Source organism: Notamacropus eugenii, chromosome 5 (assembly GCF_028372415.1).
Source record: "Notamacropus eugenii isolate mMacEug1 chromosome 5, mMacEug1.pri_v2, whole genome shotgun sequence".
Taxonomy (NCBI): domain Eukaryota; kingdom Metazoa; phylum Chordata; class Mammalia; order Diprotodontia; family Macropodidae; genus Notamacropus; species Notamacropus eugenii.
Window position 1 is genome coordinate 164,875,055 of NC_092876.1, and position 13,809 is coordinate 164,888,863.

The window sequence follows — 13,809 nt, forward strand, 5'->3', positions numbered from 1 at the left end:
TATAGGAGAATATAGCCCAAAATAGAGCACCGGGGGACATCCCTGGTTAGTGTGCTCAACCTGAATGAAGAGACAACAAAGGAAACTGAGAAGTGGAAAGAAAGGTAGGCTAACCAAGAGTGACATCTTGAACCTTAGAGCAAAGAAAGTATCCAGCAGAGGTTGACTGATAGTTTCAAGGGTTACAGAGCAATCAAGAAAGATAAGAATTGAAAAAGGCCATTAGATCTGACAATTAAGACATCAAGAAGCAACTTTAGAAACAGCAGTTTCAATTAAATAATGAGGTTTGAAGCCAGACTTCAGCGAATTAAGAGTAGAGTCAGGGGAACAGTTAAAATGATTAGCCTAGGGTCTCACAAAGCCAAGATGTATCAATGGGGGGACATGAACCCTAAATCTTCCTAGCTCTAAGTAAGGTCAGTTCTGACTCTCTCTCTGAATAATGATCAAAAAATAAAAACCATGCTGGAGAGACTGTGGAAACATAGGTACATTAATATACTGTTGGTGAAATCTATGAATTTCTACAATTGTTCTGGAAAAGAATTTGGAATTATATGAGAAAAGTCCAAAGTCATGTACTTTGATCCAAAAATTACCACTATAGCTTATATACCTTTAGAGAGTTACATACCAAAAGAAGGGTGATGACAGATAGATAGATAAATAGATAGATAGATAGACAGATAGATAGTCAGTCCATAGTAGCACTTTTTCTAACAGCAAAAAACTGCAAACAAAAGGAGTTCCTAACGACTGGGAAGAGTTTAACAAACTGACATGAATATAATGGAACACTCCTGTACCATAAGAAATAATGACTATGAAGCATCCAAAGAAACATTGTATAAATGGATAAAAAGTGAAGAAAGGGGAATATACACACAATGACTCTAATAATGTAAATGAAAGCAGCATTAATAAACAGCTAATTCCAGATTAACTGTAAAAACCAATCCACTCCAGAGGAGAGAAGGTAAAGCATATTTCCTTTCTATTGTTAGAATGGCAGAGGATTACAGGTGTAAAATGCTGTATTTGCAATTGTGCCCAGTCACTGTGGAAATTAGTCTGTTTAACTATTTTACTTTGTTATAAAGCAAGGTTCAATGTTCACAGGAGAAAGGGAACCTAAGGGAGAATGACTCAAGATGGAAAAAAAAGCACCTAAAAAGCATCAATAAAACTTTTTAAAACGAAGAAATGTGGTTATTTAGACCAGCCCATCTCGCTCTCAGTTCTTGGAAACACTCTAACCTTTACCACATAACTTAAGCAGTGCTAAGTCTTAATTTGCCTAAAGCCAAACCCTTCTAATAGATAAAAAAACTAAAATGATGGTACCCATTCACCAAGTCATATCAACATATAAAAACAATTTAATAAATTGATATAAAATATTAACATATGATACATACTTGCATATCTGTTCATAGCCTTGAGATGTTATTAAAACTTTCACACTGGATTCATAAACATCATTTATGTTTGACCAATGAGCTTGTATCTGAGGATCTTCAATCCGACTTGCCAAGGTGTCAATAGTTTGTGCAGTTCTTTTAAAGAAAAGATTTTAAAATTTTAAAAATCATCACCTCAAATACGTAACTGATTTATATCTCAAGAATGGTTTTATTTTGTTGTTTCAAATAACAACAATCAGAACATAGACATGTTTAGAGCAAAGCAAGATTCAATTTTGAGGAATTTTTTCTTCATTGTAATAGAATCATCACATATTCCAAAAATGTTTCTTAAATGATTACAGGAACACTGTTGTTACTCACTCTGTTCAAAATAAGTTAGAGCTAGAGATTTTAAAAGCTTCATGTGTAGTAACTCATTCAACGAACACTTAAGTGCCTACTAGAAATAACACAGTGTGTTAGACATTGGGAGAATACAAAGACAAATAACCAGTCCTTGTAATCAAAGGACTTAAAATTAGGTAGTGGTGACAAATCTAATATATAATAGAATATAAAAAATACAAAAAAAGGAGTACAAAGTGCTATGCACTTGGATTAGAGAGTCATCACTTGCAGTTTGGCAGAATTAGGAAAGCCTTCATGAAGAAAGTGTCTATATTTGAGAAGGGCCTTCAAAAATGGCTAGGTTATTTGTAAACAGAGATGGGAAAAGAGACTATCTAAGATATAGGGAATAACCTCAGCAAAGTTGAAGAGATGAGAAAGGACAGTAGAGTACAGATTTCTAGTCTTGCCAGAGCAGAGCACATAAGTGTGAGATAAAGCTGGGAAAGTAGGTTTGGACTAAATCAGGAGGGCTTTGAATGCCAGACTATGGAACCTAGAATTACTTAGTGAGTAACAGCGGCTATGGGAGAGTTTTGATCATTTGAGTGACATGATCAAAGGAGTGCTTTAGGTATATTAATCTGACAATAATATGCAAATTAGATTAGAAGAGCAAAAGAGATTGAAGATGGAGACCTGTTAGAAAGCTATCAAAATGAATGAATCAGAAGGCAGTAAAGATCTGAACTAGTATGAAGGCAGACTAGTTATAAGGGAATGGACCAGGACTAGTTATGAAAAAAGAATCACAGTCTTGCTGACTTTCCCAAATGAGTGAAATGAAAGAGAAAAGTTGAAGACAATCAAGAAGAGGTTATGAGTCTCAATCAGGACAAAAATAGTGCCACTGAGACACTGGGGACTCAGGAAGAGAAGTGGTTTTAGAGGAAGATGATTGATTCAATTTTAGCCATGCCCTCTGACATTCCAAGATAGCCAACATGACTAGAAAAGGACCCAGGCACTCAACCACTAAGCTGTCTAAAAATATTAATCAACTGGGTCCAGTAAAAACAACAACTAAAAGAACTCTGCTCATGATTTGCCTGATCCTAACTAGCACTTTTAATGGAGCTAAGGGCAGAAATCAGAAAGGACAAAGAAGAGCAGGTAAGGGGACCTGAGTACAGTACAGCTACAGGGGTGTGGAAACAAGGTAAAAGGTGATAGGGCTCATTTGCTTACAATACTTCTGCTTTAGTCTTGTATCCTTTACTCTTGTTTCTGATGTGGTTCTCACATGTGAAAATCTTGCTTCTTCCAATACCCTTAAGATTACACAAAAACTATAAGAATCAAGACCTCTCTTTCCAAAGCACTATATCCTTCAAGAATTTAAATGGTGCAAATGATCATCACTCCTAACCTACTCATTTCATAGTCAGGTGCAACCAAGAGCTTGTAAAGCTTTTCTTAAGGCTTCACATTAATAAGTACATAAATGCTAAGTCCTTCATGTACCCTCTTCATTTAGCTGCCAGACCAGCTGCAGAACAAAGAATGTCAGTTTCAATTCAACAAGCCTTCAGTAGTCCCTATTATGTGAAAGGCATAGTGGAGATGAAGAAATAAGGAAACAGTCTTTTCCCTCAGAAGGCTTAGGTTCTACTAAAAGGAAACTATAGGTACAAAAATCAAGTAAACATAAAGAGTACAAGCAAAGTAACTTCAGGGAAGAGTGGGAAGCTAACAACCAGAGGGATTAAGAATATAGAATTTGAGATGGACATTGAAGCAAGCTGGAGATTCTGAATTTTCTGTGGGGAAGAAGGGCATTCAGAGCATGGCAGACAACTTCTTATCTAAGACCTTAGTGCAATGTGTACTTTGGACAAAATGGAAAAGAAAATGATAAGTCATTATCAGGAAAAGTACTGAAAGCAAAACAGAAAACGTTACTTCCCTTATGCAAAACCACAACACAACTATGCCTAAAATAGTGGAAGATCAGAAGTCAGCCCATCTCACTAAAGACATAATAGAAATTATAAAATTCAGAGGAAGGCAACTACGATGACTGAAGGGCATAGGGCTACTATGGAATGAACTAAAATTAGGATTCTTTAGCATGAAAAGGTTGAGAACCAAATGAAAAAACCCTTTGAAAGGTGAACAAGATAAATTAATGACTGATAAAAGAAAGTACTAATAACTGCTCAGTGTGAATGGGTAATCAGTTTATGGCCATTTACTTCCCCTACAAGATGGAAAAGGCTGAAAGTACCAACAGCTACAAAACAGAAATTCATGAATAAAGGCTCTCCAATGGCTATGGATAAACTTCAAATCTGTAAGGGCTAACACTGGGAAGGACAACTGTGTCTTCCCACATGTCCCTCATTATCATGGTCAGAAGCAGAATACTGTGGACCACAGAAGTAATTCCCATGGAGGGCACTGTCTTAGTTTTTAAACTGGTTTGCAAAACAAGAACCAGATCGCATTTAGGGTTAGATGAGCCAAGTGTTATCAAAGTGAACCATCCACTCCAGCTTACTTCCTTCTCTCCTTGAGATATAAAGTATACCAAAAGGTGAAATTATGTGGAATAACTGACAAAGGAAATCCAAGGAGCTGATAAGTTATGTCTAAACTATAAATATACTACACTCGCACAGAAAAGCAAGATGATCATGACTTGAAAGAAAAAAGTACCTGCTCCTGAGAAAAATATGCTTTGCTTGCTTAATGATTTTCTCCAGAAGTCCTTCATTGGATTGTAAAGAGTTGATTTCATTCTTATCAAAAGCTTGAGGTCCAGACAATCTCATTCTCTTGTGGCCAAAAGGTGCACTAGCTGGATGTGGCATCGTTGTAGAACTCAAGGTCTGCTTGTGAAACTGGAACAAAAAAGCCAATTCAAATGTTAAGTTATTTAATGTGCACTCAATTCACCCAATGATTAAAAGCTGGCAATGTACACACTGTTACAGCCTATGAAAAACACAATTCCATGAATTAAATAGTACCAGTCAATCCCAATTTTACAAATGAGGAAACTGAAATTCAGAGACATTAAGTGACTTATCCAATAACAAAGCTAATAAAGTGCAAAGCCAGAACTTAAATCCAGGACTTCTGATTATGTATTAAGCACTCTTTCCACTATAGCATTCTAACTGAACATACAGATGCAATCCACACTGGAACCAAGATATATGTTAACAAGTAAAAAGTCATGTACAATGTGGGTTTGTATAAAGTAGCGATCCTCTTTATTTTCTGCTAGAGAGAGAGAGAGAGAAGACTTCAACAACTTTGAAAAATGAGAAATACACAACTGATAAGCAAGTAGTTTGAGTCTCCAGCCTGCCTCTTTTTACTGTATCTAAACTGATAATCAAATAATTTGGCCAAAGTAATGAAAGGTATGGTAAAAAAGGGAGCAGTCCATACTAATCTCTGACTAGATGTGACTGACTCTATCCCAAGTAAAATATATATATATATATATTCTTTACCTCTCTAATCAGCTGATGCAAATTATGTTCCAGAACATAAAGATGGTCCTCTGTACTTTGCTTTTCAGAAGATTTTTGGGATTTCTTATCATTTGAGGAGTGGCACAAGGAAATAGATAACTGCAAGCCTATTTACAAAGAAGCAGTGTTACATATTCAGAACCTTTTGATTCACCCAATCCACAACCAAAAAAAAGTGTAAATTGTCTTTGGTAAATTTTATTACTACAATGATCTATTTTTAACAGCCTCCCTAGTATCAGAGTTATGAATATTTTGAACACTGAAATGGGTCAGTAATATGATTTCAAAAGCTATAAATACAACAATTAGATACCAATGATTCCAATTACCATTGATCCAATAGATTTGTGTAGCTTAAGCCAGAGGAATGAAAGTCAGCTATTCCTATAGTAATAACGAGAAATTTTAAATCCTAAACTCATTATATGAGCATTAAAACAAAAGAGTTAAGATTTGGCTTAACATTATTTCTGTCTTTTTGAAACTGGTATGTACAATATGAGTTATCTTTGGCCTCACTTCACTTAAGTATCATATTTTTGCCTGTCCCCATTAGAAAAGAAATAGAATGTTCTACTTCTAAAGATACAGAAACCCTTGTGATAAATTATCAATAACACACCCTCTTCTCAAATACAGTCAAGACAATACAACAATGGCTCATAGTACCCACTTACTCTCACTTTTCTGATATGACACTTTAAGGTTTATAAACTGCTTCACATATTTTACCTCATTTGACCTTTACAACAAGCCTCTGAAGTAGATATTATTTCACCCACATTTTACAGATGAGGAAACTGAGGCTGAGAAAGGTAGAAATGAATTGCCCAGGTTCATACAACACAGTGTCTGAGGTATAATTTGAACCTGGATCTTCCTGACTCCAAATCCAGCACTCTATCCATGGTGCCATGTAAATTCTTACAGGAAAGAAAGGCTAAAGTATCCACAAACTAAGACCTAAAATATTTAAAACTGGACAAATTTACTACCATTCAAAAACCTTTTCTTCATTAAAGAATTATCTATGTAAGTGCTAGTTATGATGATGATTCTAACGTAATTTCTGAATCTAAGAAAATGATATGCTTCAAGTCAGAATTTACTATGTTCTCATTTTAAAAATTAGTATTTCATCTATGTACTACATGTGGTAGCAATCCATTAAGTAGAATATTTGCTCACCCAGGACATGCCAATTTCTGACCATGTGAAATAATCAAATTGACTGAATTTCCATGTATGTTTACAGCAGACTAAGAACAAATGATCTTCAGTATAAAGCAATCAGCTTTAGAACATTATTTAATCTATATCAGCAAAACAATATCCATTTATTTTTAATACAGCACAGTGATATTTAATCAAGTAAACTTTATCTGACACCTCATTTAGACAAATGTATGATGCCATGTCAAAACTGCCATAAATTATATCAATTATAAACATCTTCTGGAAGCTGCTGCTGGAGGTTCCTATATCGGCCATATGTATGTGAATGTATGTATGTGTATATATGTGTACATATGCATATATATCTCTGTGTGTGTGTGGTCAATGGTAGTGAAAACCCCTAAAACTAATTGTTATAATTTCCATAAATGACTCCCTCCTAACAAAGAACAGATTTGCAAGGAAGCTGGTGTGATATCCTGCATAAACACTAAGTTCTCATAGGTCATAAAGTTGAATCTAAGTTGAATCTCATCCTTAAATACACTCTCCCCTTAAACTCCCACCTCACAAATCTCCATTCCCTACAAAGGCACATACTGTGTTCCTAGTCACAAAAGTCCTAAAGAAAAGTACAAAAGACTGGCTGGCTACTTACTTGGAAAAGGCTGAGAGATAATCTGGTTCTTCACAACAATGTGAGGAATCTGTGATTTAATCTGAACAGCCTCCCGGGACAGTTGTGCAAAGATTTCTTTACACAAAAGAACATTTTGTGCAGCTTCTAGTTTTGTCTGCCAATGTGGAGAACCTGAAAAATAGGAACTATATATGTAGAAATAAATTTATTGCCTAAACATGGTGTGCATTAGTCTATAACATCACAAAATTTTAAATAACTAAAAATACCTCTTTATTACTGAAAGGTTTCTGCAACTAAAAAAGCAGAATTTTTAAAGTCTCAAATTTCTAACTAAAGAAATTAAATAGTTACTACAGCTGAATGAACTAGGCCTCTAATTTAAGCCATTAGCTGTTGATCAATATTAATGTCCTAAATGTCACTATTAATATATGCTGCTACAAGTTATCAACTATTAATATTTTTGTTGCACGGCCAGATAATATTCCTTGTTTTTCAAAAAGAACTTGTTTTGAATTTTTGTAATTTGTAACATTTTTTCATGATTTACCACCACCACATTTCATTGACTTGTTTTCCCATTCTGTTAGAGAAGAACTCTGTTCTTTAGTTTCAACTATAATACAATATTTGTATTCTGAGGTATTTGATTAGAATTTGATTACAATTCTCTGGGCAAATAAATGTTAGACTTCCTACATCAAAGTGGACCTCTTGACTGGTAGAGAGAATTCTATACCAATAAATCACATGATAAGCATTTATTAAGGACTTAATTGCCATGTGCTAAGTATTCTACTAAGTGCTGAAGATAATAGAGACAAAAAGTCCTTACCCTTAAGGGCCTTAGATTCCACTGAAATAACACACATGCATAACATACAAGTGAAGATAAAATGTATACAAAGTAAATGTGATATAATTTTGGGAAAGGCTTCATGTCTTCAAGAAAGCTAGAAATTCTAAGGAGCAGGGGTAAGGAGAGAGTGAGTTTCTTATACAGGACAACCTGTGCTAAGGTGTGGAGTCAAGAGATGGAATCACTATTAAGGAATAGCAATAGGTCAGTTTGGCTGGAATGTAGAGTCCATAATGATAGTACTGTAACATAAAATAAGCCAAGTAAAGTACACTGGACTAACCTACGTAGACTTTTAAATACCATACAAAGGAGCTTATATTTTATCCTATAGGCAATAGGGAGCCAATGGAGCTTTTTGAACAGGAAAATGGCAAGGTCCAATTTGTATTATAGTAACATCACTTTGGAAGCTATGTGGAGAACAGATAGGAGTGGTGAGACAACGGAGGCAGAGAGAACAGTGAGAAAGCTACTACAAGGTGATGAAGGCCTGAACTAGGATAGTGGCCATGTGAATGGAGAGAAGATGCTGTGTAGAGAATCAACAAGACTCAGCAGCTAATTGATAATGTGGGGTGAGAGAAAGTGTTGTTCTTTGTCTTTCACGCTTGAAGATGATCAAAATGACATCACTATGTTGGAGTCAATGTATAGTGTGTCTGACTATGGCTGATCAGACCAATGTGAGCTCAGAAGGTTCTAACCATAGGTAAGGTAAGGCACAAAGAGTCCATATGACCATTCAAGAGGGAGACATCTCTAAATCCGTACATCTTGTTTCTTTTGAGCTACTGCAATTCTGCTTTGCTCATAGAACACAGTGCTGTCCTTGATCGGGGCACACTATGCTGGGTAGTCTTGTGCCAGTGTCTCCCAAGTCTCAACTGATTCCAAAGTTCTTCTGAGAAATATCGAGAATATCCTTGTATCAATTCTTCTGACCACCATGTGAGTACTTGCCTGGCGTTAATTCTCCATAAAGTAGTCTTGTTGATAAACACATTTGGCATTAAAATAACATGGCCAGCCCACTAGAGCTGCACTCTCTGCAGTAGAAATTGGCAGTTTAGCTTGTGTCTGGTATCTGTGTCTGGTATCTTATCTTGCCTGATGACCTTCAGACTCTTCCTAAGACAATTCAAATAGCAGTGATTCAGTTTCCTGGCATAGCACTGGTATACTGTCCAAGTTTCACAGGCATACAACAATGAGGTCAGTACTATGGCTCTATAGTCCTTCAGTTTGGCAGACAGTTTAATACCTCTTCTCTCCCACACTTTTCTTCAGAGCCTCCCAAAACTGAGCTAACTCTGGCAATGAGTATGTCAACTTCTTCATCTATGTTAGATGTCTCAGAAAGTATACTGCCAAGGTAAATGAACTTATCCACAGCATTCAAAATTTCACCATTTGCTGTAACTGATGGTTCCATGTGTGGATGATGGTGCAGTGTTGGCTGGTGGAGAACTTCTGTTTCTTTGGTATTGTTAGGCCAAAATTAGCACAAGCAACAGAGAACTAATTCATACTCTTACAACTCAGCCACAGGCTGCATTGAGTACACAATCATATGTGAACAAAAAGTTGCATACCAACTCTCCTTCCACTTTAGTCTTAGCTTGTAGCCTTTTCAAGTTAAAATAATTTACTGTCAGTGCAGCAGTTGACCTTGATGCCATTTTTGTCCTTGTTGAAGGCATCTGACAATATCAATGAAACATCATGTTAAAAAGCATGGGAGCAAGCACACAGTCCTGTTTCACTCCATTGGTGACTGGGAAAGCACGAAAGTATTGTCTATTATCCAGAATCTGTGCAAGCAGGCCATTGTGAAATTGGCATATAATACTGATGAATTTCTCCAAGCAATCAAATTTCACCATGTTCTTCCACAGGCACTTGAGATTGAAGTATCAAAGGCCTTGGTTAGATCAACGAATATTGTATACAGACCTCTGTTCTGCTCCTGACAATTCTCTTGGTGTGATCAGGCAGCAAACACCATGGTTTGTTCCTCTGTTCCTCAGCCCCTTCTGAAGCCACACTGGCTCTCAGGTAGATGACCATCTTTTAGGTGAAGAATCAGCTGATTAAGGAGAACTCTGGCAAGAATCTTGCAGGCAATGATAGAGAGCCACTCCTATAATTGTCAGAGGAAAATCTATTTCTTTTTTCTTTATATAGATGGAAAATGGAGGTATCCTTGATCTCCTGAGGGATAAATTCATTTTGCCATACAACCTAGACATCAGTGGACCCCCAGACATGTACATTTCTGCTGGAATACAGTATGTACTAGGCACTTTGCCACATGAAAGGGGCTTAATGTCATTCAAAACCTCTTTCTTCAATTGGAAGTTTGGCTAAAGAGGAACTGACTTCAAACTGAGGTAGATGGTCAATGGCTTCAGCATTGGTTGATGATGGGCTACTGAGAACATTATGGAAATATTCAGCCCATCTCTCCAGAATCATGTCCTCATCACTGATCAGCGTGGCTCCATCAGCACTAAGTAGTTGAGACGCACCACGTATCTTTGGCCCAAAAATAGCCTTCAGAGCATGATAAAAAATACTTTGGATTGTTACTATCAGCATGAATCCTGTATCTCTCTAAACTTTGCTTGTACTTCACTTTTGATGGAATTAAACACTGCCTTTTCAGAGGTGCATGAACTATCCTACTCATAGAGCCTATAGAATTCTCATTGTTCATTTAGCCTCTGAATTTCTCCATCATTTTCATCAAAACAATCCTGATGTTTGTGACTATTCTGGCCCAAATGAGTAAATGCGGTGCCATATGCCAAATTCGAAAGCTGCTCACTCCTTTTTTGCTCCACTGTCACCAAGAGTGTGTTTGGCAAGTCAATAACAAACTGTTCACACACAGAGGAAAGCTCTAATCTATGGATACTGAGATTTCCAATGGTTGACATGCTCTGGGGGTGCCACTTTTGTTGAATTCAATGTTTAGCTTTCAGTCCAACACTCTGTGCCACATATTGCCTTCTTCACTCACATCCTGTCTGTCTCTTCTCCTTAAAATGCCAATGTTTGCTAAGAGGGTACATCCATGAAGTTTTTTCATTGGTGATGAGAAGGTCATAAGATGCTCAAGTCTTCAACAGTAAGGCATATGTACTGTTTTTGACTCCGTCCCTCCCAACAACTTCCTGTTCTTCACTGTCTCCAACAGAGTCTATCAAGTATTCAGGAAGGATTAGTACCTCTGGTTTAAGGGTAGTCAAGCCCTTCTCAAGGCCGTTCATCCACTTTTGGTGTCCACCTGTCACCCAGCTCTTACCTATACCTCCAAGAAGCTACAGCATGCACAGTAGCCACACTTCAGTAAAATCATATTGGCAGATGGGCTAAAGCAGTTTAAAGGTAACTGATGGATCTCAAAACCCACTCATGAGTTGGTGGGTATCTATCTTCCCTATCAGAATAAATGGATGTGAACATTCTGCTTCAACAGATCATGAACACTTGAAGTGTGGTCAGACGCAGAAAATTCCAAGGTCATCCACTGCATCCACAGCCATCACCAGCTGTCATGACAGAAAGTGAGGAACTGAGGATGAAGTAGTAAAACTGGATGATGGGGAGTGGGGTGGGAAATGTGGTGCCCTCAAGATAAATAGAGAAGCCTAGAAGAGAAGTGGGTCTGGAATGAGGGTGAAAGAGATTGAGTTCTGTCTTGGACATATTAAGTTTGAGATGCCCATGGGAAATGCAGTTTGCAGCTGCTACTGCTGTGTAACTGGAGTTCAGTAGAAAGACTAGTGCTGTATATCTAGATGTGGCCACTGAACCCCACAGAAGCTGATGAGATCACTAAAGTATAGAGGAAACAAAGAGTAGCTATGCCAGAGCCTTGGGGTAGATCCAGTTATAGTAAGAGAGAAGTGAATAGTACCAAATGCTGCAAGGGGAGTGAAAAATGAGAAAAGGCTACTGGATTTGGCAATTTAGAAATCAATGATAAGAAAGCAATTTCAGCTGAATGAGGAGGTTGGAAGCAAAGAGTTGAAGAATGATCAAGTTTTTTTGTTTTTTTTTTTAATGAGTATACACAGCTTTTTTCAGAGAGTCTGGCTATTAAAAGAAAGATACAGCCTGACATCTTGAAGAGATGGGTGAGTGAAGATTGTTTCAACAATCAATAAACAAAGATTTAACAAGTATGTTTGTAGCAGCAGAGAACAAGCCAGTAGATAGGGAGAGAATGAAGATTAGGGACACAGGGGATGACTACAGTGCAATCTTCTAAAGAGTGTATCAAAAGTATAAGTAGAGGACTTAGCTTTGATGAGGAGAGGTAACTCTACATTAGACACTGGAATAAAAGATAACAAAATGGGTGGTGGTGATGATGACAATACCAAGGGGTTTTGAGATGAAGAGTAAGACAATCCATAACGAATAACTACTATTTTCTAAGTTAGTATGAGGTGAAGTCCTCTGCTGAAAGGGAGATAAGAATGATTAGTGTAGAGGTTTAAGGAGAAGAGACAAGGCTTAAATTAAAATAGCTACAGTAGAGAATTACAAAGATAGTAAATTATGGAAAGACTGACTTGTGGCAGTAATAGTCCATCTGAGATTTTATTATAATTTGCAGTGAACCCAAAGAAAATGATTTTTTATTTCCTTCAGCACCTTTCAAGATTTTATCAGCAGTAGTGGAAAAGACAGATGGTTGAGGAGATCCAGGGCAATATGGCATGGACGGGGACAGGAAAAAGGAGCAAAGGATTCAAAAACAGAAGTCAGCGCAAAGTTGAAATAGTTAAGTATAGAGGTTATTAAATTATAGATGTCAGAACATACCTTTACCAATATGGAAAATTTAAATTTGTTAAAACACAGATATGAGAGAAAATGAGGGAAATAAATTAAAATTATAGGCTATCACATTTGGACAAATGTTGTTATTATTGTACTAAATTGTGTAATCAGCACTATCTTCTGAAAGGCAACAAAAACATTTTCCAATTGTTTTTATTCAAGTCACTTATTTTTCTAGAACGTTAAAAAGCTCTCCAGTTTGTTCCCAAACACAAACTGTAATAAAGACTTGAACTCAATGAATGGAGCACAGCCATACCTGGTTTTGACTTGGGCACAGGTCGTCTGAAGAGGTTAACTGTGCCAAGGTCCCCTATGTCTGATGCTTGGTTTTGAATAGACACCTAAGCAAGGAGAAAATAAGAAGAAAATTTTATATATTGGTGTTTGGAAATTAAAAAGCCTATAGGAAGGCTTCCAGAATGCTGGGCATATCACCTATGAAAAGTTTATGAGAGGATACAGACCAAAATTGCATAGGATGAGATATGGATAAACTGCAATATGAAATGCAAGAAGGAAGATCTGCATCAAGGACATTCTGAATCTATGGAAGTACTGAGGAGTTAATTCACAAGCATTTATTAAGTACCTAATCTATGCAGGGCACTGCAATCTGTATGAATTGAGGGAAGAAACAGAAATTGTACACAAAAATTATTTTGACAGACCTTTATGTATGCTGATCCCTCTAAATCACTTGGAATTTGGACATCAAGGGGGCAGTAATCCTCTGGTATCTTCTTATCCAAATCAATATCTGTGTTCTTTATCACTTCAAATGTACCATGATGGGGAAAAAGAGATCCTAAAAAGGCACAAACATTAAGAACAAAATAGGAGGGGATTCATTCAGTAAACCCTGAAGTGGGAACTGTATGTAACATGCCTACCTAGGACATTTACATAAATCATACAAATTCACTTTGTTAATATTTTAAGTGATTTTTAAAAAAAACAACCTTAAGT

The 13,809-nt window shown here is 36.8% G+C and overlaps 1 protein-coding gene across 2 annotated transcripts in view; it reads right to left on the minus strand.

Annotated features, from left to right (window-relative positions):
* The window catches only part of MED17 (mediator complex subunit 17), a 29,807-nt gene that overhangs the window by 8,392 nt on the left and 7,606 nt on the right, over nucleotides 1-13,809 (minus strand). For both annotated transcript variants that reach the window (XM_072611339.1, XM_072611338.1), the window contains exons 4-9: nucleotides 13,512-13,648; nucleotides 13,100-13,184; nucleotides 7,140-7,292; nucleotides 5,282-5,409; nucleotides 4,476-4,660; nucleotides 1,422-1,559 (exon numbers count right to left, since the gene is read on the minus strand). In XM_072611339.1, the coding sequence (XP_072467440.1) occupies nucleotides 1,422-1,559; nucleotides 4,476-4,660; nucleotides 5,282-5,409; nucleotides 7,140-7,292; nucleotides 13,100-13,184; nucleotides 13,512-13,648 (826 nt within the window). The remainder of the gene's footprint in view (nucleotides 1-1,421; nucleotides 1,560-4,475; nucleotides 4,661-5,281; nucleotides 5,410-7,139; nucleotides 7,293-13,099; nucleotides 13,185-13,511; nucleotides 13,649-13,809) is intronic.